Raw genomic sequence first — 25,143 nt, 5'->3', positions numbered from 1 at the left:
TCGAACGCACGATGACAATGTGTTCGAGCAGTGCATGGCGCTCGAAAAAAAAAAAATTGAAACGTAATTTTGTTTCTAGTTTTTTGTACATGTTTCACAATTTTCTAGCTTTTTTCTGATATCTTTATTTTTTTTTCATTTGAATAACTTTATTTCACTTTTGTGTTGCAATGTGTCAGTTTAGATGACCGTAGCTTTCCACATGCAAACAACAGTGTGGTAGTAGCACTCGTGGTTTCATGGATCATGGAAGTTGTTTATGTGCGACGTAATTTTCCTGCTTGGAAGTGTAGTTTTACCAGTTAAACTTGTGTTTTACATCAAGAAACTTCCGTTGCATAATACGACCATCATGAAAAATGTAAAGGTAGGTTTGTTTACATCACCATTCTACTAACTTAGCGCGCCACAAGCGTTCCATTGTTTTGCATGTTGCTGGAATCTCGTAGGACGCGTTTAGGGTACTTCCTCTGACACCTCCGCTTGGGCTTTACTTTGTGGATTGTCCTATGCTCGTCAGGATCCGGGCGATCTTGGTTAGCTTTTCCTTCCGACGATCTTTGTAGTCCATGTCTCAGATGCAGGGTGTAACTCCTGGAGTCCTAGGTTACCAGCGCTAGCGAATCAAACACTACGCGGACTAAGCGGCGGCGTGGGGCCCTGTTACCAACAGGGGTCCCAAGATCAGAATTCCCGCTCGTGAGCAAATTGTTGCAGATTCAGCCTTAATTCTCGAGTCACCGACCTCCGCTCGGTGCTTTAGTAGACCTTGTATCAGTTGACCGTTTAGGGTCTTATCTCGCAGTATACCTCTACTGGTTGCTAGACAGCATTACCAGCCCCTACTCAATTCCCAATATGGCTTCACATGTGTGTCTGTACTTCTTGTAGTTACCGAAAATTAACGGAACGTGGTAGCAATTGATAGTAGCAATCAATTTGGAAGTGTCTCTGCTGATGGATGTCAATCTGAAGAGACTTGGAGTCTAAGCTCATTCCCGAAATCTTCACCATCGAGCCTCGGAGGGTCTAGTCTAGTGTTGGGTTGGCTAGAAGACAAGCAAGGCCATCTTACTGGTGAAGTCGTTTGTTGGTTACGTATTTCGTTTCTTATATGTGGTCCATTTGTTGTTAGCTGTATCAGCTTGATCATGATCAAGTCGTGACTCTTCTTCATCATTCGATGAGGAGCCAGTTGTAGATTTTCGGGTAAAAACATTTCTTTCTCAACTGTTCATCCATTTACTTTTCTATTGTGTTTAGTAATAATTTTCCACGAAATTCCACATCGAAACCATTTTTCTTCAATAACGTGCCTTTTATTTTTACCACAAACTTATACACATTAAGAAACAACCCACCGTAAAACAGCAAGTGGAACATTATTTTTATTTTTTATTTAAACAATTGCTCTCGGTTGTTTCATTCTCGCTATCAACAGTATCACGATGAACAATTTAAAAAAAGTGCACTTTTACTCCCCTATTAAACGATAGACACGGACGTTTGCATTTAACTCGTTAGTGTGTGAGTGTGTGAGTGAGTGTGTGTGTGAAGTGTATGGATATTATGGAGAGATCGACAATGATTCGAATCGAATTTATGTCACAAAACATTGTCCGTCTTGATTTCCTCAGCCTCAGCTAGTAGAGCCGCATGTTGCCGTGCATGTTGCCTTCCTTAACCTCCACCGCCCGACGACTGTCCCGTTGGTGGAAGGTTAGCACTGAGCCGCTTTCGTTGCGCCGTTGCCATGGACGGTGTGGGAGGTTTGCCAGCCTAATAAGATGTAGAACGATCGTACAATGCAGATCTTCTCCCCATCCATAACCAACTGATTGTATGCTACTTACTCTAGCTAAATGCGGTGTACTAGCAGACACGGGCCTTGGTGGCACGGTCGATGTAGGACCATTGCCGAGCGTCTGGATTGCAACCGGTCGTTGTACTTCGCGATCGATCGCCTCGGCACTGTTGGTGCGGGAAGATGACCCCGCCCGACGGAACATGCCCGATATTTTTCCCTTCAGATTGCTTTTGCTCGACCGAATATCACCCGCCAGACTCAGGTCGGAATCGGATCCTTGATGCTATCGGGGAGTAGAAAGAGGCTTTAGAAATTCAATCGTTCCATATGAAGGTTTTAGATCCTACCGAATAGTCACTCTCCGTGCCCTTGCTACGGGTAAGGCTGAGGCTGCGCAGCGTCCCCATAATGCCGCGCTTCTTCTTGCGCATGCGTGGCATATCGCTCTGGGTGGAACCTGTCGATAGGCGCGAGTCCAGACTGGAGTCCCGGCGCATCATGCCATAGTCGGAGTCGATCGATTGCAGCGACGACATACTATCGTCACCTTCCTTCCAGATAAGCTGCAAGAGGGAAATACCGAAATGGAATTAGTGTAATCCATTGGAGAAGCTTTAAGAGTCAGTGTCCGTTGTTACCCCCTGCTGCTCAGCTTGCATGGATTGATCCAACGAAAGACTCTTCCTGTACAGGCTGCCACCGTTACGGTTCACCCGCATCACAGGCCGCCCAGGGACGTTCTCATGCATTGCGTCGTTCTCCTGCGATGCAGCACTGGAAAGTAGAAAGAAGTGGAATTGCAATTTACTTAAATTCCTGGGAAAATATAGGCGTGCGTGAGTGCCTACCGTCGCATTCCACCGCGGCGTGCCCGTTCCCTGTCTTTTTCCTCGTCGCACATGCGCTGGTAACGCCGCAGATCTTCGGACGCATCGGCCAGCCTGGCTAATACTGTAGAAATCGACTGCTGTGGTGGCTGCGCGGCTCCACCCGGCCCTGGCGAGGGGCTCTTGTGACGCATCGGCGGCGTTGGAATGGGTGCATTAGCTGTGATGGTCTGTGAGATGGCGAGAAGAGAAATGGCGTTTGAAATCAGTCTCCAAACAGTGTAGTGATCTCCTGCACTTACCTTTCCAGTGCTTGTCGTGTGGGAATCCTTGGCGGGCGCAGTCTTCTGCAGCTCCGGTGCCAGCTTCACCAGCTCGTCCACCGTCTGCAGCAGCGCCCCTATCCGTCGGTCACCCTCCGCCTCCAGCCGCTTGCGGGTCGCGTCCTGCCGCTCGCGCTCGTAACGATCACGATCCCGGCGCAGCTTCTCATTCGCGGTGCGCAACTTGGCGTGCGCATCGCGCAGCTCGAGCAGATCGCTCTGCAGCTCCGTCACCTTGCGGCGGCCCTCCTCGATCTCCTCCTCGGTTGTCTTTTTGATTTGCTCGATCTTGCGCTTCGATTCGAGCTTCTCCTTGTCCCGCTCGCGCTCCACCTCGAACAGCGTTTGGCGAAGATCGCGTGCCAGCGTGGACGTTTCCTGCACCAATCGCTGCAGCTCTTCCCGTTCCTTCTGCCAGGACAGCTCGAGGCGGGTCTTGGTACCCGGGACCTTCGATTTGCCGCTACCCATAATCTTCTCCTCCTCCAGCTCGTTAATCTTGGACTGCATCTCCGAAATCTTGATCTCGGATGCGCTCAGCTCCGACACGAGCTCGGTGCGTACCTTGCTCGCTTCGAGACGTGCCTCGCTCAGCTCATCCTCGAGACAGCCGATCTGTTGCTCGAGTGCCACTATCTTCGTCTTGTCGTCATCGTCCCCGCTGCTGCTCGTGACGGATGCAAGACTGCGCCGGTTTGCCTTCATGTCGCCGATCTGCTTCTGGGCGGCCTCGACCAGCTGCTTGAACGTGTCGCGATCGCGCTTAAACCGTTCGCACTGTCGCTGCATTGCGGTCAGCTCGTTGTGCAGATTGGTGACCTGCTGCTCGTAGCGGAGCCGAGTCGCTGCCACCTCGGATTTTACGTTCATCTCCGATGCTTCCAGCCTGTGAAGATGGGGAGCATATGATCAAAAAGGATCAAAGGGAATAAGGACTCTAAAACTCACTTCGTGTAGACACTCTTCAGCTCCTGCTCCAAGTGAGCGTTATGCTCGCTAAGCGTCCTCTGAGCCTTGTTGATGCGCTCATAGTCATCCAGTTTGCCTCGAAGATCTTCGTTCTGGAATTAAAATGTACGGAAAATGAATTACTAAAAGATAAGGAAGGATAATCCCATCCCATCGACTTACGTCTTTTTTCAGCTGGTTCACTTGGTACGCGTTCATCTCGTTTTCCTTCGCCAGCTTCTCGTAGTCATGCTGCTTGTCCTCCAGCGCTGTCTTCATGCGATTCTTCTCCAGCTCGATGCTGGCGTACCGACTGTCGTTGTTCGTTTCGGCAGCGGTCAGCTTCTTCTGCACCTCGACCAACCGGCGGCTCATGTTGGTGTTTTCCTTCACCAGCCTCGTTTCGATCGCCTCCGCCTGGAGCAGCTTGTTCTTCAGCTTGTCCAGCTCCTGCAACTTTTCACGCTCCGCCGCTAGCTGTGCCTGGGTGACGAGATGTTCCTCCTCCATGGTTTCGTGCTTTTGTAGCAGCTCTTCGAATTTTCTGCTCTGCTGGTGGATCTCGGTTGTTAGTTCTGCAAATGCGATGACATGATGTAAAAATGAAACAAATCTGGATTTGTGTAATGTCAAACACTCGCTTACCTTCATTTTGTTTTTTAAGATCCTGTAGAATCTTGGACGATTCACTATCCTCTGCTCCGGTGGCCGATTTGCTCTTCAGTGCTGCCATTTCCCGCTCGAGGCTTTCTTTGATGAGTTCGGCATTCTTCTTGGAAAGCTGCAGCTCCTTCTCCAGATCGTTGATGCGATTGTCCAGCTTGGTCTTTTCCTTGCGCACCTTCTCGAGATCACGCTCGGTGCCCGTGTGCTTCTCCTTTTCGGCCTTCAACTGTATCTCGAGCAACGATTTGCTCGATTCTGCCGTTTTCATCTGTGATAAGGGAAAATTCAGTTTACTTAGAACATAAAACTCCTACCCTTCCTACACTTACTGTAGTATTAATTCTGGTGATTTTATCTTCCAGCGTTTTGATCTTGTCATTCTGCTTTCGGTTTTCATCCTCCAACCTCTCCACCGTTCGCTGTGCCTCGTTCAGCTTGGATGTTTGCTGCTCAAGCGTTTCCTTCTTCAGTGTGCCTAAAATTGGGGTGGAAAATATAAAAACATTACTTTTTTGTTATTTTTTTGTCCAATGTTCCATTAGCTACTTAGTTCGCTGGTTAGTTTCTCTTGCTGTTGCTTCGTTTCGGCTAGCTCCGCTTCGAGTCGCTTCTTTTCCTTCTCGAGCGTGGCTATGTTCATTGCACCGGCTTTACCAACCAACGCTCTCAGCTCGTCGATTTCCAATTCACTGTCTTCAACCATTTTCTAGAATAAGAAGACATAAATAAATACGTGTTTAAATAAATTCATTAAAAAAGGCTCTTAAACTGTAAGAAATTGAACTGTATTTAAAGAAGAGACAAGTAATATTATGAAAGAATCGTTTTGTACGCTGAAATGATCCATTGATGATCCATAATAAGAAATGATCCATTTCAAAATATGAACGTGGTAACCTTCAAACCTTCGAAGTGAAATCCTTTTTTTAGGGCCTACGTCGGTATAATTCTACACTTTTTTCGCCTTTTGACCAAAGAATCAATTGCTTGGCAGCGAGAATAGACATGCTCAGGGATAAAGCATTATAGGCAGCACGGTATAGACGTTCGTTGGATTCTAGCCTAGAATTTCCGCAGCCTTGATGAAACATGGCTGAATCCTACGAAGCTCTGCAAGGTGTAGGCCAGCAATGTAATGTATTGCTCGTAAATCTCATGTGGCTTTTTGCTTTCTAGATGACAGCTCTTTTGCCTTCTTAGACCCATCATACATTACCGAATTTTCCACAAACCGAGTGCATTAATTCTGTGTTTTCCATGGATCTCTATCAGTATTTATCAAGAATTTGGCTCTCAATAGCACAAAGTTTATCGATCACTGAACAAGATGATCGTGATCTTGCAATCAATCAAACCATTCAACAACAAACAAACAGATGAAGCCTAGAATTAGCACTTTTATCGTAATCCCCCTTGGGTTCGAGAACTGCACTAAATATGATTGAATAACCTGTAGTTAGTAATTCTAACTAGTTTAAAACTTACCCTCAGCTGCAGCTTAGTATGCATATCGTTCGGGCTCTTCGCCAGACGCATCGGCAATTGGCTGGTAGACTCCTGCACAATGCGCTTCAGTCGTCCCTCGAGCTCCTGCTTCTCCTTCTCCAGCTGCTCGATGGAGTCGGTCAGCTTCTTGGTGTCTGCCGCCGATGTTGCCCCGGCTGGCTTAGCCTTGGCCTGTAGCTTCTTAATCTCGGCCTGATACTTTTCATTGTCCTGCTCGAGGCTTTGCGTTTTGGCGCGCAGTACCGTCGCCTCCTGCTCGATCACCTGCAACTGTCGCTTCAGGTCCTGTACCTGCTGTTCAGTGAGTGCATCAAGTGATCTGCAAGTGAGGTGAGGTACATTGTAGTGCAGAGTCCGAGAGATCGTTAAGGGCATACTTACTTCGTTTTGGACAGCGATTTACCGCCCTTCGATTTGGCCAGCGCCATCTCCGCCTGCAACCGCTCAAACTCGCGATCCTTCTCGATCAACTTCTTGCGCAGCTCGCTGATCTCGTCCTCCATCACGGTGATCTTCTTCTCCTCCAGCGGATCCTTCACACCGGACTTGCTGCCCAGCGCGGACGGCACCTTACGGCCCAGCTCCTTCGTTTTCGTGGCGAGATTCTCCTGCAGATCCTTGATTTGTTCCCGGGCGTGTTTGTTTTCGTGCTCCAGCTCCTCCATCTTGCGCCGCAACACGGCCATTTCCTGCTCGTTCAGCTCCAGCTGGAGGCGTAACTCGGCCGGATCCTCCTCGTCGGAGATGCCTTCGTCCTTTTCAACCGGAGCAGGATCGGCGTTGGAGCGTGACGTAGGAGCGGGGCTCAGCTTTCTTGCCTTTGAGAAGATGCTGCTCTTTGCTGTAAAGAAGAGAGGCCAAATATTAGTTCCTTACCCATTGATTATAGCCTCCTTTAAAAAATCACTTACTCTTTGCCTTTGTTGCCATCTTCTTCAGCTGCATCACCAGCGAATCGTTCTCGTCCTCGACGCGCGACGATTTGCGGCGCAGATTTTCCGCCTCCTCTTCCGCGTACTTCAGCTGCTCCCGCAGGTCCGCCTCCCGCTCGAGCGAGTCCTGCAGATCGCGCAGCAGCTGGGCCGGATCTTCCTGCGAGCCGCCGCGCGTTAGCGAAGCGCGCGACATCTTACTGTCCGCCGACGTCGACTTGCCAATGTTGCCCAGGCTTGGCGTACGCTTCGTCGGCGAGGTAGGCGCCGTGCCCGAGCTTTCCAGCTCCGCCTGCAGCCGGCGGGCCACCTCGTTCGACACCTTCAGCTCGTCCTCGAGCTGCTTAATCTTCGCCGCCAGATCACCGCTCGCCCCCAGCGCCGCCTTCTCCGACTCGAGCTGCTCGATCCGGCGGTCCGACTTCTTCAGCTTGAACGACAGTATCCGGCAGTTCTTGGTCGTCTGGTCGAGCTCCTTCTTCAGCGACGCGTACTCGTCCGCCTGCTCCTCCCGGAAGTTGTCGTGCATCTCCTCGATCTCCGTCTCCATGTTGCGCAGCTCGCGCTTGATCTCCTCATTCTCGTCCATCAGCTCCTCGCAGAGCGTTTCCGCCTGCTCGAGCTTCTGGCGCAGCTGCTCCTCGATGCCCCGGCCGCCCCGGGCGCTCATGTCCGCCGACAGCTCCTTCAGCTTGGTGGTGAGGAACTTCTTCTCGTCCTGCAGATCGTCGATCAGCTGCTTCTGCTCGTTCACCTTCTGCTGCAGCTTCAGCGCCTCCGATGCGGCCGTCTTGTTCGACACGGTGTCGATCGAGGCGAGCCGCCGCAGCAGTATGTCGCTCTTGTCCCGCTCGGCCCGCTCCGCCCGTGCCTTGACCGTGTCCAGCTCGCGCCTCAGACTTTCGTTCTCCTCCTGCAGCTCGCGCAGATCGGTGTGGTCCACGATGGTCGCTTCCGTCGTTTCGGTCGTTTCGGTCGTGATCGACCGCTCGTCGTCCGCTTTCGCTTTCTTGTCTTTGATCGAGATAAGAAACTTGACATCATCGCTGCTGGTACTCGGGACCTGGGGTTCGCTGGCGGGGCGAATGGTGCTCTTGGGTTGGAAGGACGCTATCGTGGGGCTTGATTGGGTTAGCGTCGCCTTTGAGGTTGACGTTGAAGTGGAGGTGGACGTGGAAGACGATGATGACGCTGACGGTGTGGAGGATTCGTCGGTGCGTCGCCTTCGGATGATGGTTTTAGTTGGGGTCGTGGCAGTTGACTCACTTGTGTGCGATTCCTTGCCTGACGAGGCGGCACTTGGCTGTGTTGTGCTGGCGAACGTTACCGAGGGTTTGGCAGCACTGCTTGCGCTTACCTTGGAGGAGGTATTCGCGGAGGAGGAGGAAGAGGATGAGGATGAGGAACTGGTGACACTGGAATCGGGTGTGTCTGGAATGGGTCTACGTCTTCGTCGTTCGATCTTCTCTACCGTTTCCGGCTCTGCTTTGAGGGATGGCTTTAGGACCACCTTCGCCGTAACGACTGGTGGCTCTTCCCTGTTGTGAATGAGATTTAAGAAATATTATGGAGTGTTTTTTGTTTCTTAAGTACAAAATGGACACTTACTTCTCCTGTTTTGGTGGCACGGAGCGCTCTCTGCTCGTTTCCCGCTCTATACTGCCCTGCCGCTTTATGAGATTCAGTTTGCGCACCCGCTCCGCCAACGAGTCACCCTTCTCGATCACAATATCCGCCACACTGTCTTCGCGCTTTTGCAGCTCGACCTTGTCCTCCTTTTTCACACTTTCCACCTTCAGAATTGGTGGCAGCGGGGGCCGTTTAATGGTCACCGTTGTCGAATCAACTTCATCCAGCTGAACATTGTAAAAAGGGAGCATCGTTAAGATTATTTCGGTTTCATTTTCACACTTCTCTACAAATCTCTACTAACATTGTCGAATGTTGTCGTGTGTCGCCGTCTGGGCAGCGGCAAGTTGACCGTAAAGTCGGCCTTCACCGTCTGCAGAATGTTGTCCAGGTCGGGCGTTGAGGCCCACGAGGCAGGACGCTGCTGGAAGCTCTGGGAACCACCGACGCCACTGCCGCCATTGCTACCGCCCGGGCTGAGCAGGTTCTGTGTCGAGGTCCAGCTTCGGACCGGTTTGTCCAGTGTGGTGCTACTGCCACTGTCACGATTACTAACAAAATGGGGGGGAAATTTGACGTGAAAACACTCGATCACACACACGTGAGATCGCCACTTACCGTGACTGTGTTGAGCCGGGCAGCACCGGCGTGGAAGCGGCTATATCGTCCCCATTCCGCTTGTTGCCGTGCTCTTTGTAGTCGCGAAAGCAGCGCTTACACCGCGTCGGCCAGCGCACTTGCGGATGGAAACCAAGCGGACACAACTGATCACCCTTGGCGCTTGGGAAGAGGTGCGACATGGTGGTAGCGGCTCATTCAACGGTAACTCCTAAACGCTGGATGGCAAAAGGAGGGAACAGAAAGAGAAGGAGAGAGAAGAGCAAAAAGCGGGTAAATTTCCCAATTCTGTGTACTACCACCGATGTATCGATGGCGATCAGTGATCGGTGTCGGTGGAGAGAGCATCGGTAGTACGGTGTGTGTGGGCGCGCGTTTGATTACAAACATACATCGTTAGCGCCAGGCTATAAATAGTCAACCGACGACGCCGCCGCCACACCCACGTGCTTTTGGCGGGACCTTGTGCACTAAATTCTGTTCACTATTTTTATCGCCCATGCCGTCGCGCTTCGCCTACCGTAGAGGGCTTGGCTGGGGGGAAATCGATTGATCATATGTTTCATTTCGTTGGCTCTACCCTCTGTGTAACCCAATTGCTTGTAAGTGCTTATTAACAATTATTTTTACTGACATGTTAGCCTTTTTTAGGCTGTAATTGTTTTCCAATGGGATCGGCTTTTTTGTAATTTAATGATTGGATATTTACTTATGGGATTTGTCATCGGATCATTCGCTTTTTTGGTTTGTTTTGAATGCGGTTCAATTATTCCAAAGTTTTTATTTAAAACCTCCTAGTTTTTCGTTGTTTTGATGATGCTTTTTTTTCAGAAATATTCTACGATATCAAGTTAGGTTTGATCAAATAATATTAATATTATTTTCTATTTATTCGCATTTGATCGATCACTAATTCACTATTCATGCATATTACAATTTATAAATAAATGTAAAGTGCATAAATTATCTAATATGTACTGTACATGTATTAAATACAGTTTTATCTATACGCTATACGCGATGTATGCGATTTTGTTAAAATTGAAAGATATTTTAGCAAATTGTACTGATTTCTGATTGTACTGATCAATTGTCAAATTCCGAATAAATTCCATTTTGGTTGATTTTAAAAATCTATTTTTTCTTCAGCTGAATTCAGATAAATTAACTAATTCTGTGGCTAAATCCTACCACTTTGAGCAAAATTATACAAAAATTAGCTATAACTTGACTTAAACCCGTGAATTCGACATACGCTAATATTAGCGATACGCTATTGCCTTCGGTCCGCATTAATAGCGTATATCGGGCAAAACTTTTACTAATTTAACGAGATTTGTTTCATCTCACATGTAACATATAACACTCCTAAACTGGTAACTTTTTCAACTAAATCTTTTGTTTCTATTATTTTGGAATCAAAAGTCCCATGTCTGTGTCTTTAATCACCAGCGAGCGCTGTAATTAAGTTCTGATAGGAATCGATTTAATATGAATCCGTTTTAATATGAATCGTATTGGGCAGTTACAATTTGAGTGTTTTTGCAATGATGTTGCTGAATCTTCTATTTCTGCACAAACTTCTTCTTTTCCAAGTGGCCAAAACTAGGGGTCTTGGCCTTTTTACAGACTTCTAGGTTTTTTTTTTCCTAGACAAAACAAGTGAACAAAACCAGGGGTCTTTTCGATGCTGCTCTCCACAATTTTGCTTTTACTTTGGCGTATTTTTTCTTTTTTTTTAGCTCATTTTTTCCACATTTGTCGCAAGCCTTTCAGCCTAGAGTTACTACTTCAATAGCTTACATTTTTGAATATCAAACCGTAGGAGTATTATTACAGAAGCTCCTTTTGCGTCTTATTTTTTAAATGTTGGCTATCAGTAACTTATTGATCATAGACAGAATAAACAGTCCTTATGTATGAGAGGCACGGTACATACCGGCCTAGGAGCTGATCGAGTGATCGTTTCTATGGGTATGATCGTTCTAGTCCGGAATCACGCACATAAATGTAAGTAATTTTTATGGTATAAATTATCTTCTTCCTTGGAACAATAACAGTGGCTCGTTCCAGGCATGGCGTACCCCTTTTTCAATTAAAAAATCACAACTGTATGTGGGGGAACCACCCGTTCTCGATTATAACTAAATTGTGTTAACTATTGTTGACCCAATCTATTTGTTTATAAAGTCCGCACGCACGAGGCACCATGCGCCTCCATTGACTTCGCAATGCATCGATCAGTTTGAACGGCACAGTGTTGTATTATGAGCAGTGCTTACATTTACCTCATTTATGTTCCTCTAATTAATTTAAACTTTTCAATTAATTGTTTTGAATTTGAAACATTTCATTTCGTGTGCAAAAAAACTGCAATTCAAAACGAATTTCCTTTGTTTAAAACACTTGAGTTCTCAGTATGTAAGTCATGTAGAAGCTATCGCAATAGCAAACTTGTTAGCTGTGGTTTGCTCAACCACATCAGTTTCACCACTGTTTTTTTTTCGAACCCCCCTCCCCATGTCTCTCAGCTACCGTACACGTGACGGTGACGGTGATGGGTAGCTAACCGAGCGGCAGCGTCAGCCACTGTCCAAAAGCCAACACATCTCTTCTTGCAAAACGTCAACGCGTGATCGGGCTTTAAAAATAGATAAAAGGCTCACCACCATCACTTTTCCTGCACACACACACACATGCACACAGACTGCTCAGCTAGACCGCAACGGTCAGCGGCCGATATGATGATCGCGGTGAACAATGCAAACAAAAAGTGACAAAGAACTTCCTCGTCGTTTGGTCGATGTTTCCCGGCTTTGTATTAACTTTGGCATGCATCCACACATACATTAGGGTGTGCTTGTGTGTTTGTGTGTAACACTTAGTAATTTTGCACGAGATCGAGAGCGCGGAGATGTTTTACAAGTGCTACGATTGATCGGGACGAGATGTAAATGCACATTCCTACGAGGGTTCGTACGTCACAGGTAGAACAGGACGACGGTAGAGAAAATTAACACGAAATTAACATTATGGCGTCTTTAGCGGGGGTCCATTTCTTACTGAATAATTTCCCAAAATATCTGCATTTAATGTATCTTAAAGATATTGAACTCATCATGAAAATCACAGCTTATACACAGGGTTTTCCAGGAGTTCTCATAGATGTGGGACACTTGATTGACTCCTTCTTGCGTGAAATGAACTTAATGTAATGGGAATTGGCCTCTTTAGCACCCTTGTTGAACAAATCCAATAGGAATTTCCTATCCCATTGTGCCTGTCCCAAAAGGATGCCATAGAGTTCAATTTCCATCATATGAAGTTAACTTCCCAATGAGAAAAAGTCAAGGAAGCGTCCCACAAGTATGAGAACTACTGGAAAACCATGCATTTTCTTTAATTTAGCCCAAAAACACAAACTTTATTGAAGGAGACAAACGCGTGAAACCTCAACCTCCTCAACCAGCGTTTGTCAAACGCTCCATCAAGAGCGACCGATCGTTGCCACGTGCGTTCCATTAGTGTGTCGTCTCACGCTGACATTGGCCCCCGCGTGCGCGCTCGAACGACAGATGTGTTCCCATTTTCCAGCAGTGTGCGTGTGCGCTACTTTACTGCAATACCGCTTGCGGCTTAACAGGTTTCCATCAACACTCTACATTTATTGGAGAACCGCATGTTTGCTCCGCACCACCCATTCCTCACGCAGCTATTCCTCTTTCCACCTGCTTGCTGTTTCGAGAAAATCGATTATGCTATTAACAACGCGCCTGCCCCAACGGCGTACGACGGCGACGAAGTGGTGGAGATCATTTTCCACGATCAGGATCAGAGCGTTTGTGTGTGTGTGTGTGTGTTTTTTTTAAATAAGAAACTTCTCTGGTTCTTTTTGAGATCTAACGAACACACACACAAACACACACCAACACATCGAGGCCACGACGCTTGCCTTGGATTGCGTAACGTTTAATACGGCCCCCCAAAGAGAAGAGCGGGCGGCCGCTGCTACTACTACTCCCTTTTTATTTTCGCATGGGGGATCGGTATGCCTATGATTTAAAAATATCTTCCGCTAATACTTTCTCTCTTTCGCGCGCGCATCGTTTGGTTCTGAGAAGCGCACACCAACCGTGCGTTCGCTACCATTACCACTACCACCCAACTCCCGTGCGTTTGCGTATAATTTACTGATCTTCAGCAGAATCTCCCGTTGTCGCGTGAAGATCTTTAAGGGGCTGTGCCGCTGCAGCACACACACACACAAACACACGTTGTTGCGTAGCTGTGGTATCGGAAAAACGGGCACTAGCACAATACATGATCACACACACATACGCACACATAAACGCACACATACACTTGTAAGATTCTCTGGCGGAAAAACTTGAACCATCCTATCCCGCCGCAAGATCATCTTTCCCCGCTATGTCTTGCTCCCCCTTTTTTTGGGACGTCTTCGATGCATGTTGGCCTTTTCCTCTCCCATTTTTAGTAGCTATAGTGTAATAAGTGTAATGATCAATTCCAGGAAAGCGCGATCTTTTCTTTATCACCTTTTATAATTATAGCTCCAGCTTTTCTCTCACTCTCACTCTGGCTGGCTGGCTGGTTGGCCGCACTGGTTGTGGGGGTTTGCAGCCTTTACACGATGATGGCGGCGGCGCTATGGCAGCACGATAATGATTTAGCAGCGCACCAATAATGGACAGACATTTCAAGTTTCATTCACTTACACTCACTAACGCACACGCGCGCCCGTTTTTGGGGTAGACACGGTTTTCCGCCCGGTTTAGGTGTAATATATCTTGTACAATGAAAAATCACTTGCTTTCCGTGCTGTTTTACAACGATTTCTCCTTCTGCGGGCGGAACATTCTCGTAGTAGCAGCACATACAGACACACGATCACACACTCACACCCCTTTATTTTCTGTTGGTTTTCCTTTCCTCGGCAGCGGAACAACGAGTCATAATGCGGGCAAAAATAAACTAAGCTCCCAATATCTTCTTCTCTTCTCTTGTTTTTTTTTCTTGGGAGGAAGAGGAGGGTTTGACCACTACCACTCCTCGTCGTGTCACCCCGTTCGTGATCGTCGCGCGTGAGATTCACTGGCAAGATTTTCGGATCTTCGACGCATGGAACACGAGATCCCTTGACGCACCACCACGACGCCACACGCACCACTGGGTTGTTGCGCAAAATTTGGGATTGTGCGCTAATTTGTGAAATTCGAGAATAGTGGGTATCCTTTTTTCTTCACACTGTGCTGCAAACGCACACTATCTCACACTCAGCTCACTGCTGCTACTACTTTTGCTTACGCAGATGATCGATAGACAGGGCGGGGGGTTACTACTAACTACTGCCCGCTTACACTGTAACTCCCTTCGAACTCGGCTCTCGATCGTCTCGGATTGCTTTCGGATTCCTCGCTCTCTCTCTTTCTCTCTCTCTCGTTCTCTTTTTTTCGAAGGGGGGGACTTTTCTTTTATGTCGTTAGGTGCATACTCGGTCGGCTCGGAAGGATGGATTGGGGATTCTTGGCCACTCGCGCGCTGTTCGATCGGTGCAGGATTGGTGTTGCGCGGTCACGAGTGTAGCCCGATGCGGTACCGAAACTCAACTAAATTTAAGCACGAGTCGGACGGCGACAGCAAACCCCGTGCGGCGGCCCCGTGTGCGCGCGAGTTCGAGTCTGCGCAGACGTCCTAGGCCAGCTCTCGGAAACGTCATGTTGAGCGTCTCGAGTTGGTAGTAGTGATGGGTGATGGGAGGCAAAAAGCCGGAATCGACTCCGATTTTACTACGATTGTTTCGGAACCGACTCCGGAAGGTAGGTCCGCCCAGCATTATCCGGAGTCGTTCGGAATCGTCTGGAATTGCCCGGAGTCGTCCGTAGTCGTCCGTAGTCGTCCGTAGTCGTTCGGAGTCGTTCAGAATCGTCCAGAGTCGTTCCGAGTTGTCCGGAGTTGCCCGGAGTCCGACTCCGGAAGACTCCGGATAATTCTGGAAGATTCCAGATGACTCCGCCTACAGACGACTCTGGTCGACTTTGGACGAATCCGGGCGACTCCGAACGACTCCGAATGACTCCGAACCACTAATTCCGCCCGGAATTGGAGTCGTCCGGAATTGCCCGGAGTCGTCCGTGGTCGTCCGTGGTCGTCCGTGGTCGTCCGTTGTCGTCCGAAGCTATTCGGAGTCGTCCAAAGTCGTTTGGAGTCACCCGGAGTCATCCTAAGTCGTTCCGAGTTGGCCGGAGTTGCTCGAAGTCGGACTCCGGAGGACGCGAATCGAGTCGTCCGAAGTCGTTCTGAGTCGTTCGGAGTCGGCCAGAGTCGTTCCAAGTAGGCCGGAGTTGCCCGAAATCGTACTCCGGATGACTCTGGAAAATTTCAGATGACTCCGCCTATAGACGACGCCGGACGACTCCGGGCGACTCCGAACGACTCCGAACGACTCCGAAAGACTCCAGACGACTCCGAGCGACTCCAGCCTACTCCGGACGACTCCAATTTCAGGCGGAATTAGTGGTTCGGATTTTGGTGGAGTCGGAATCGGATCGGAGTCGTGGGTGTACATCACTAGTTAATAGTGTCACAATGCGTCACTGCGCTGTGTTTTGGTTGTGGTTTTGATTATTACGGTTTAATTTATTCGTTTCTTTTTTACATTAAAAATGCTTTGTAGAAAAATAATATTTTGTATAAATGTTTGATTGAACTTTGATGTTCGTTATAGGCCGTTACATCCATCAGATGGATTTAAAAATCTTACACGCTAGTAAATGCACTTTAACCCGCCTGTGCAGAGCCTTTAAGGTTGCACGTTTTCTAGCAAGCGTTCGGATTGCTCTTTCTCATGGCACGGTTCACCTTCGATTCCGATTGGCGCTGGAGCTTCTCACAAATGAACTTGCCCACGTTCACCAGCTTCGGCAGATCGATGCCCGTCTCGATACCCAGCCCGTGCAGCATGTAAACCACATCCTCCGTTGCCGCATTCCCCGAGGCGCCCCTTGCGTACGGGCATCCGCCAAGTCCCGAGACGGAAGCATCCACCACCGCGATACCAAAGTCCAGCGAGGTGAGAATGTTCGGCAGCGCCTGCCCGTACGTATCGTGACAGTGCACGGCCAGCATGTTGACCGGTGCGATCTTGGTCACCTCGCGCAACATCTCGGTAAAGGAACCGGGCGTACCGACGCCGATAGTATCGCCGAGCGACACCTCGTAGCAGCCCATCTCAATCAGCTTCTCGACCACGCGCACCACGGCGGACGGTTTGATTTTACCTTCGTATGGGCATCCTGCGGGAGGAGGGGGGAGTGAAAGAAAGCAGGTTTGATTGCAAAATAGTGGGAAAGCATTGCCATGAAGGCAGGACCACACTTACCGACTACCGTGGAGACGTATCCGCGTACTTTAACGTTCGCCTTTTTCGCCGCCTCCATAACGTCCTGGAACCGGGCAATGCTCTCGTCAACCGAGCAGTTTACATTTTTGCGCGAAAAACTTTCCGAAGCAGCTCCAAAGACGGCCACCTCTTCGGCACCGGCTGCCATCTGTAAATGTAAATGGCAATTGTAGCATCTATTATTCAAATTTGCGATCCGTATTTGGAACATTAAAGCCTTACCGCCGCCTGGAATCCTTTCAGGTTCGGCGTTAGCACAGGGTACGAAATGCCCGGCAGCTTGTTGATACCCTTCAGCACCTCCGCATTATCACCCATCTGCGGGACCCATTTGGCGCTAACGAAGCTGGTCGCCTCAATCGTACGCAGCCCCGTTTCGGACAGTTGATTGATGAGCTCAATCTTGACGGCGGCCGGCAGAATCGTGGGCTCGTTTTGCAAACCATCCCGCGGGCCCACCTCCACGATACGCACCGCAACGGGCTGGGAGATGTTCTACGGAATGATGTAAGCGATAATAACGATAAGCAAAGGTTGGCGAGAGGTGAATTAGATTGAATTTGAGTGTGTTCGGTGTGAAACTTACGGTCGTGTAATGGCGATGGCGTGCGAGCGATGGCAGAAATCGGGTAAAGCGCATCATTTTGGAAGAACGGGGTGGAAAAGGAACGATTTACACAGGAATGTTTAGAAATTTCGTTAAGATCGTTTGCGATCTTTGTTGTCGACTCGCGGTAATTGACGTGAACGTAAACAAATAGAAAAAAAAACTACAGCTGTCATGGTTCAACGGTCAGTTTTCTATGCCGAATTTTATTTCTAAAATAATTATTTACGCATAAATATTGCCTATTCAATTCTGGTTGTTCGAGCGGCAATTTTTATCATTTACAATTTGTGTGTTTTTTTATATATTTTTTTAATACGTTATGAAGACAAAAACAGTTTTTTAACATCCCGCCAACACAGTGGGAAGTCCGCATGAAATAATACCATTTGAAATATATATTTTTAAACCATCGTTTGTAAAATAACTGCAGTGCTAGTTTTACCTGTTCATTTCATACCATCCATTTCACATCTTATCTTTGAATTCCTAAAACATCCCATAAAGTTTGAATTAAAAATAATTAATTTTACGAATCTGTCAAATGTCAATAACTCGACGTAACATCCCACTGTCGGGCTTCTGTCAACGGCGTCGCTCGTTGGAATGCATTCAAAAATAACCGTCCAGCCAAACAACAACACCAAGCGTACGCCGTGTACCTGGCCCTGTGTGCAGTGCAGATAATTATTTGTACCGTTCTTGGAAGTGTATTTTACCGTGCATCCGTAGTATGTCTCAGCCGAGTGAGAAACAGACCCAAACCTCGCCAACGTACGGAACGCCCACACTGAACGACTGGAAGCTATATTTACGAAACTTGCAGTAAGTATCGCAATACAATCGAAGGTGGCAAGATAGCATTGTTTGCTTCATAGCGGACATTGTTGTGCTTTTTTATTTGTTTTTGGCAGACAACTTCCAACCCAGCAAACGATGGCCGCGCGGGATTCATCCTCATCCGAATCTTCCTTCGAACTGGAGGAAAGCTTCAAAGCGCTGCTGCAGCGCAAACGACAGGAAATGCAGGAAAAGGCGTGCGAAGAACATTTCCTTGCCACCGAGGGTGGCTCTCGCGACGCAGCCCGATCGGCTCCCGTGCCGCAGTCCGGCAACGATTCAACGTTTCTCGAGCGGGACTCGATAAGCAACATATCCGACACAAGTTTCGAGGAGATGGAGAAGATATGTGCCGTGCTGGACAAGGTGAACGGGTTCGACACGAGTGTGAAGGAGGAGAGACACAAACCGGCAACCGCCACCATGCCAGGGTCGGTAACGCTGCTGGGCGATGTAACGCAGCTGGAGGAAATCGACGAACCGTCCGGACTGTGGGAAAACACAATACTGCCCGCTGGTGGTGGTGGTGGCGGTGCGGTTGAACTTTCGCCCGTCAAGCGCATGCATCTGCTTCGACCGTCCACAATTCTGGAGGAAACAACAACATCCTCGGCGGAAGCGTCCAAAAACTCGTCCCTCGATACGTTCATCTCGGCCAAACAGGTGGTGGAGGATTCGGACAATAGAAACTCGGCGATCAGTGGCAGCGAGGTGTACCGGACGGCACAGGATACGTTCGGGACGGATTCTTACGCCCGTAGCAGCATACTGGATATGGATTCGGGCGTAACGAGCGACATCACGGCGGTCGATAATCGTACCCGTCACGAACGGGAGGAGGAAGAATCCGGGTACAGTAAGGACTCTACCAGAGAGGCAGGAGAGTCGCTGCTGGACGACATGGAGCAGCATCAGCAGCAGCAGCAGCACGTTATCATTTTGGACAGCAGCACGAGCGATTGTGAGGAAGAGCGGGTAGATGAACATGGACCAGCGGGGTACGAAACGCTGGATAATGCAGACCCCTTAGAGTCGATGGTCAGCGAGCGCGAGGAAAGCCTTCTGGAACGGGAAGGATCACCCTCGTACTACGATGAGCATGGCGAGACGACCGAAAACTACCCGGACGAAATGTCCGTGATGGACGAAATGCCTGACCGCTTTAACGACACACTCGAGGAGACGGACTTTATGCTGAAGCAGGGCATGAAGCTGATGGCACTGAAGAAGCAACAGCAAGAGGAGGAAGAACGTCGCAGGGAGGAGTCGCAAAATTCGTACCTGTACCGTGAGCAGCTGGAAAGCAGCAGCCAGGTGGTAAAGTCTCGCACCAACTCCGACTCGGAGGACGGTGCCCGTCCAATGCTGCACACACCGAAGGATAAGTATGCTGCAAAGGGAGCTACAACACCGTCAGGAACATCGCACATGTCGTATCTCACACCTACCGGAGGCTTCGGTGCCAAAATGGCCCACGGTTCACACAGCGGCGCAAAGCAGACACTGTTTTCTAGCGTGGGAAAAACGGCTGCTCCAAAGCATCCAACCCCCAGCGGGACGGTCACTTCGTCTGGATCGTTCAAGAAACCGGTCAGCCGTTTGCCACAGCTGCGGGTACCAGCGGGCCGCAAGTTTGATCATATCGTGTCGCCCATCGGCGCTTACATCAAGCAAACGCCCCAGAGCATGCTGCAGACCAAGATTAACCGCCACAACAACAACATGAACCTAATCGATGTGCTGCACAGCGAAAATCGGGACAGTGCCATTAGCACTGGCAGCAGCAGCGGCAGCAGCAGCAAGGAAAATCATGGCGTCAATCTGAAAGGATACACGTCTACGCTGCCGGGCAAGGGTGTGATCAGCTCGAACCGGGCCCATGTGCTGGATGAGCGAAACGTGGTGCGCATCCCGGGCGGCGAAAAGATGCAGAAGCTTATCAACAACTCACCCACGATGGTCATTCGCCACGAGGGGCGTATTAAGTACGCCGAACGGGCGGGCGATGGTCAGCAGCGCACACTGGCGCACAACATTAGCGCCCTCACCGACGACAGTTTGGTCGATCTGTCCGTCCTGTCGAATGATGTGTCCGTCCGCGTGCTGAAAGACGCCAAACGCTACCACTGATAATGCACAGAGAAGTGAAAATTGGAACTACTTTTTTATATTTAATAATACGATTTATAATGAGGAAAGATGTTATAAATGAAATATAATATTAGAATAAACTATCGCCTGATAAACACACACACACACACACACACACACACTTCTCCTATTGCGACTGTGCCTGCTTGGAGCGGCATTTTGTTGGTGGTTTAAAGTACTGCTTCACCTTGGATTCAACGTAATCGTACTTTCGCTTTTTGGCCGGCGGTAAACGTTTCTTTAGCGGCTGACTGCTTTGCGCCATGTCTGAGCTGATTGATATGAGATCGTTTTCGAAACGTGTGTACGAATCAATGTCGTTGAGCGTGATATCGCTATCGCCGGTTTCCCCGTTGCTAGTGCTGCTGCGCTCGGATGCAGATGAGTAGGAACTCGTTTCGGCGGAAACGGTTACAGCAGCCAATGCAATATTCTCTTGTTGGATCTTGTCTGCCGAATTGACATGTTGATTATCAGCGTCCGGCAGGAAACAAACCATCCCGGGAGTAGGAGTATTTGTTTGTTCTTCTGCATTGGCATCTCTCATCGCTGCAAGGGAACTAAATTGTGGATTATTGCAAATGTAACGTACTTTATTTCAAGTTGTATTTGCATACATACCCTTTGTGATGTGATGTTTCCATTTGAGCAAAGATTACAATATTCAACCAGTAGCCTTGAAGTGGAAATCTGGGAAATGTTGGATCTCTTTGTGAGAATGCTAGAAAGTACATCCTTTTGAAAGGCGCCGTGTCTTTCGATGAGCATGTGCTTTCCTTTGTTTTGCACAGTTAACTATGATTTGCCCTTTGGATTATGTTTTGTGTGAGAGAGAGCGTTTTCTTTATGTGTTTTTTGTCCAAAAAATAACATAAGAAACGGCTTTGAAATGATTTTGACAATTATAATACGAAATGTTAAATTTAAAACACAAAAAAAAACAATAAAAATCATTTCGTACGTTATGCGATCAAACGGTCTTTTTTTAAATTATTCCAAACACTTTTCAACTGTCATCGTTGTGACCGGATAACGTGCTCGGTGTGTCCTTCACATCTACACGACCGGTTGTTGTTATGCAAGAGACATCAAAACAAACTGTCTCTTCTCCCGTGGCCGCAGGTTCGTTTCGCTCGTAAATTAAGCAACAATTGTGTTAAACTAACATTTGTTTTGCCATTTTAGGATGAGATACGGTCGATCGCGCCTACCGAAACTGCTGATTATCTCGGTATTCGGAATCGGCGGTGGATTTTACGTGTTTCAACCAACCTTCCGGCAGCTGCAACAACAACGCACCGGTACGACCGCCACCGAGCCAGCGGCTACTACCTCCAAAGGAACGTAAATAACAAAACAAATCAGCAATGTAAGTTGTTTTTGATAACAAAATACACGGTAAAGAAAGTTAATGTGCCGCATTTACTTGCAGCATGTCGATGCCAGCTATTACGCGCATGTTTCAAATGCTGAAGGGATCTCCGGTGGCAGTCGTCGGTGGAACCATTCTGGTGACGGGATCGCTGCTCTACACGTACCGCGCTGTGTATCGTCCGTTTATTACACGACGTGAGCGGGCCGAATCGGAAGCGATGGCAAACTACATTTTTCAAATGGAGCAATCCAAAGGGCAACGACAGACCAGTGAACACAGTTGAGCTGTGATGAGGGTGATGAAGATTGGTTAATAAATTTAGTGAAGTACATTTAACCATAAAGTGAACTATTTGCTAGTTGAGCAGTTCATTGGTTCAAACTGCTTGACAATTTTTGCTTCATCTAATATTGGTTAGTATTCAGCAACAGTCCCCCAAACACGATAAGGCTGTTTGATTATAGAGTTTAGTTGGCTTATAGAAAAGATAAAATAATGAAACATTGGTATGCATATAACATTCAATTAGATATAAATTGTTATTATCATTCGATTGCTTGATTAGGATTTGATTAGCACTTTTTTTCAATTTCGGAGTTAATTAAATCGATCAATTTTCGGAGTTAATCAATTTCGAGTTGGTCGAATCTGAGGGCTTTTGGAAGTCTGAAACCAATAGGGGAGATGAATATTTAAGGACCACCTTTAAACGGAGAACTATTGTAATTATTGGCGTTGTTATTTGTTTATTCGCTGCGTTATAATAGATCTTCCTTAAATCGTATTTATGATGAATAAGCCATCTAAATGACAAGGGGTGTTTTATCATAAGGTTGGAGCTTCAACCTTTTTCCGTAATGGTTTTTAGCAGTTTAAATTTTAATAATTGAGCGGTACAAATTAAAAAAAAATACATGTTTCAAATCGGCAACGCGTAGAGAAGTTGGCGCCAATGTGCATAGTTATTGTAGCAACCACAGCTACAGAGCTACAGCTCATACGCAAAGCTACAGAGCGCCCTGAACATACGCCCCAAACATGCGCATGGAGCGTTGCATGAGAGCGTACGCCGTTCGATTGGAACGCACGGGGCTACATGGCGCTCTTTTCTTGCAATTGCTGTCGTTCTCAGTGCTGCAAAATGTCACAGTCATAAAAAACATGAAAAAAATCATGTCAGCGTCACGTACTCAATTGTGATGGTCAGAGGTGATACTCAAAACGATTGGTGTGACCAATACATGCTTCGTGACATTTTTTGTGACCATCACTTGGTCAGTTACTTTATCATGACTTTTTTTTTGCTGTGATTAGTTCTGCAAAATGTCGCTGACATGGTCATCACTTGGTCAGTTACTTTATTATGACTTTTTTTTTGCTGTGATTAGTTCTGCAAAATGTTGCTGACATAGTCATGACGGCTGAAACAAAATAATGTCAGCGTCACGAGCTCTACTGTGATGATCAGAGGTGAGACTCACACAGTTGGTGCGACCATGCTTGGTGACATTTTGTGGAACCAACTCTTGGTCAGTCATTTGGTCGCGACATTTTCAGTTGGTAATCATCGCGATGGTCATGTGACATATGCGGTACTTGCGAGTGGTTCTAAGAAACAAAATGAGCATGTTATCTCGGTTTATTTGACCTGTGTCGTGAAATGTCGTGACCAAGTGAGCGACAAAATGTCACCAAGCATGTGATTGATCCACCAGCTAGTTGAGTCTCACCTCTGATCATCTTGTTGTTTACGTTGTTTACGTGAGCTGATTTGAGCTTCGTTTCAGTCATGAGCTTGATTAAACTCAGCTTTTCAGTCAGATTATCGCGTTAAACACAAGCAATCGCATGTCGCGTTTGGCATGTCATGATGCACTTTTGTTGAGTATCAGAAATGAGCATTGAGTTGGTGAACATCTCGTGATGCTCATGACATTTTGCAGCACTGGTCGTTCTCTCCTCTATAAAAGATCAACATCAGACAATATCACGCATATGTTTTAGTTGAACTTGAGCTATCCTCAAGAGTCGTTATCAGTTCTAACAGAGATGCATACATGGAGGAGGAGTTCTGACAAATGAATTCGAAAATTAGAACAAAAAAATGGTTACCACTCGAATACGCTAAATATAACAACCATTTTGTCAATGAATTTGATTTGTTCACCAATTAAAAAAAATCAACTATCTGAAAAATGATTGAATTTGTGTTGAAATTTGATGCATCCTCAAATTCCCACACATCAACAACAATTTAATTCTTTTCTGTGCGCCTCATTGCCCGTCTCAGTCGCTCTCCTTCATCCCGCAGTAAATGGAACGATTACGCATTCAAATAAATTGTGCGTGGGATAGAGTTTAATTAAGCCATTTTACTGCACCGTATGCTGCACACGTACAACCGTACTGTAACAACATCGGGACCAAGCATAAGGGAACAGAAAAACCAACAACTTTCCAACCGAACACGCTGCTAAACATCTAAACCAAGTTGGTTTTAGAAACGGTTTGAAGGAAACCCTGGTTCAAGCGTCCACGGGGCACCGCTGTGCATATAATTAAGTTATTAAACGCATCTACAAACGCAGCAGCAGAGACGCATATTCACACCAATGCAATGGGCTCGTATTGCCCGGTGAGATATACATACGTTTGCCCAGTTTGTCCAAATCCCTTCAATCAACCAACTTCCCTCCACCTCCGTGTGTGATGATTGTGGTGGTACAACGGGATGCATTCTTTAGCGATTAACCGATGACATGCTCGCGCACTGCTCTCTGATGTCTCTCTTTCTTTACTCTCTCTCTCTCTCTCTCTCTTTCTCTCTCTCTCTTTCTCTCTCTTTACTCTTTTTCTTTCTTTGATCAACCTCTTCCAAACGCCCAAACAGTCCCGAAGATCCCGAGAAGATGCAGCTAATACGGCTTAGGGCAACCGGGGGGCCAGGATAAATGAACCTCATTGTACTCTGATTCGGGTTAATTTGTACACGAGCAGAAAGCCGCCAGAGTGCGACGCTCTTATCACGCGGGCAATAAACTGCCGTGATGATCTTGAAACCGTGATGGTTGGGTCACCCAAATGCAGCGTATGCGATGTGGTGTTGTAGATTCTGTGCTTCTAATTTCCCTTTCCCGCAAGGCCGGAAGTTGGGTTCGGGGTTTTTGCTCTCACGTGTTGCTTTTTCCGCACCGGAAACGGTTGTCCTTTTATAGCGTTGATTTCTTCGTGAATGAACTTTGGCAGGTATGATAGGAGAACGATTGGAGCTAAATCAAGGTTATGAGGTAGAAGTAAACGTTATTATGAAGCATGACGTTTGATGCATCAACTGATTGATATTATTAATAATTTTAATCTTTTATAACTTTCAAAAATTGTTCCTCCCAGATTCCATCATCATCATTGGTACTAAGAAAATGACAAAAAGGCTATACAAAGAAACGAAAATCCAAGGAGATCTTCTTCTTCTTCTTCTTCTATATGGCGTAACG

General features: G+C 47.4%; 5 protein-coding genes across 6 annotated transcripts; 2 read left to right on the top strand and 3 right to left on the bottom strand.

The window, feature by feature from the left end:
* Positions 1–1,350: 1,350 nt before the first annotated feature.
* On the bottom strand, positions 1,351–14,945 carry LOC120957349 (myosin heavy chain, non-muscle). Of its 2 annotated transcripts, none has more exons than XM_040379512.2 (18): positions 13,813–14,945; positions 9,257–9,474; positions 8,943–9,189; positions 8,618–8,865; positions 6,989–8,547; positions 6,459–6,918; positions 6,057–6,396; positions 5,118–5,277; positions 4,901–5,046; positions 4,551–4,839; positions 4,089–4,480; positions 3,906–4,018; positions 2,937–3,843; positions 2,656–2,864; positions 2,446–2,581; positions 2,155–2,370; positions 1,854–2,090; positions 1,351–1,779 (listed from the first exon to the last, which is right to left on the bottom strand). In XM_040379512.2, the coding sequence occupies exons 2-18, from the start codon at positions 9,436–9,438 to the stop codon at positions 1,681–1,683; spliced, it is 5,940 nt and encodes a 1,979-aa protein (XP_040235446.2). In that variant the 5' UTR covers positions 9,439–9,474; positions 13,813–14,945; the 3' UTR covers positions 1,351–1,680. The 2 variants fall into 2 exon arrangements, with proteins under 2 accessions (XP_040235446.2, XP_040235447.2); XM_040379513.2 differs by having other exon boundaries at positions 14,635–14,945.
* A 949-nt stretch (positions 14,946–15,894) lies between these two features.
* On the bottom strand, positions 15,895–17,433 carry LOC120958929 (hydroxymethylglutaryl-CoA lyase, mitochondrial). The gene is made up of 4 exons (XM_040382015.2): positions 17,263–17,433; positions 16,899–17,171; positions 16,656–16,824; positions 15,895–16,569 (listed from the first exon to the last, which is right to left on the bottom strand). The coding sequence occupies exons 1-4, from the start codon at positions 17,317–17,319 to the stop codon at positions 16,094–16,096; spliced, it is 975 nt and encodes a 324-aa protein (XP_040237949.1). The 5' UTR covers positions 17,320–17,433; the 3' UTR covers positions 15,895–16,093.
* A 402-nt stretch (positions 17,434–17,835) lies between these two features.
* On the top strand, positions 17,836–20,373 carry LOC120959009 (uncharacterized). Its single transcript, XM_040382124.2, has 2 exons — positions 17,836–18,108; positions 18,198–20,373. The coding sequence occupies exons 1-2, from the start codon at positions 18,017–18,019 to the stop codon at positions 20,251–20,253; spliced, it is 2,148 nt and encodes a 715-aa protein (XP_040238058.2). The 5' UTR covers positions 17,836–18,016; the 3' UTR covers positions 20,254–20,373.
* Positions 20,374–20,386: 13 nt separating this feature from the next.
* LOC120959010 (uncharacterized) lies at positions 20,387–21,145 on the bottom strand. Its single transcript, XM_040382125.2, has 2 exons — positions 20,896–21,145; positions 20,387–20,834 (listed from the first exon to the last, which is right to left on the bottom strand). Exons 1-2 carry the CDS (start codon positions 21,006–21,008, stop codon positions 20,402–20,404), a joined length of 546 nt encoding a protein of 181 aa, XP_040238059.2. The 5' UTR covers positions 21,009–21,145; the 3' UTR covers positions 20,387–20,401.
* A 196-nt stretch (positions 21,146–21,341) lies between these two features.
* LOC120960217 (uncharacterized) lies at positions 21,342–21,992 on the top strand. The gene is made up of 3 exons (XM_040384267.2): positions 21,342–21,396; positions 21,460–21,618; positions 21,707–21,992. The coding sequence occupies exons 2-3, from the start codon at positions 21,461–21,463 to the stop codon at positions 21,930–21,932; spliced, it is 384 nt and encodes a 127-aa protein (XP_040240201.2). The 5' UTR covers positions 21,342–21,396; position 21,460; the 3' UTR covers positions 21,933–21,992.
* Positions 21,993–25,143: the final 3,151 nt, after the last annotated feature.

The sequence above is a fragment of the Anopheles coluzzii genome, chromosome 3 (assembly GCF_943734685.1).
Source record: "Anopheles coluzzii chromosome 3, AcolN3, whole genome shotgun sequence".
Classification (NCBI taxonomy): Eukaryota; Metazoa; Arthropoda; class Insecta; order Diptera; family Culicidae; genus Anopheles; species Anopheles coluzzii.
This window is presented reverse-complemented; position numbering and strand designations above follow the sequence as displayed.

Excerpts from the sequence above, each read along its gene's own strand:
- LOC120957349 (XM_040379512.2), bottom strand. The coding sequence starts at position 9,438 with ATGTCGCACCTCTTCCCAAGCGCCAAGGGTGATCAGTTGTGTCCGCTT. Across the intron at positions 8,866-8,942 it reads ACACGACAACATTCGACAAT|CTGGATGAAGTTGATTCGAC; the intron begins GTTAGTAGAGAT and ends TACAATGTTCAG. Across the intron at positions 4,019-4,088 it reads TGAACCAGCTGAAAAAAGAC|AACGAAGATCTTCGAGGCAA; the intron begins GTAAGTCGATGG and ends TTTTAATTCCAG.
- LOC120958929 (XM_040382015.2), bottom strand. The coding sequence starts at position 17,319 with ATGATGCGCTTTACCCGATTTCTGCCATCGCTCGCACGCCATCGCCAT. Across the intron at positions 17,172-17,262 it reads GCCATCGCCATTACACGACC|AACATCTCCCAGCCCGTTGC; the intron begins GTAAGTTTCACA and ends ATCATTCCGTAG. Across the intron at positions 16,825-16,898 it reads TGAAAGGATTCCAGGCGGCG|ATGGCAGCCGGTGCCGAAGA; the intron begins GTAAGGCTTTAA and ends TTACATTTACAG.
- LOC120959009 (XM_040382124.2), top strand. The coding sequence starts at position 18,017 with ATGTCTCAGCCGAGTGAGAAACAGACCCAAACCTCGCCAACGTACGGA. Across the intron at positions 18,109-18,197 it reads CTATATTTACGAAACTTGCA|ACAACTTCCAACCCAGCAAA; the intron begins GTAAGTATCGCA and ends TGTTTTTGGCAG.
- LOC120959010 (XM_040382125.2), bottom strand. The coding sequence starts at position 21,008 with ATGTACTTTCTAGCATTCTCACAAAGAGATCCAACATTTCCCAGATTT. Across the intron at positions 20,835-20,895 it reads GAAACATCACATCACAAAGG|TTCCCTTGCAGCGATGAGAG; the intron begins GTATGTATGCAA and ends TCCACAATTTAG.
- LOC120960217 (XM_040384267.2), top strand. The coding sequence starts at position 21,461 with ATGAGATACGGTCGATCGCGCCTACCGAAACTGCTGATTATCTCGGTA. Across the intron at positions 21,619-21,706 it reads GCTACTACCTCCAAAGGAAC|CATGTCGATGCCAGCTATTA; the intron begins GTAAATAACAAA and ends ATTTACTTGCAG.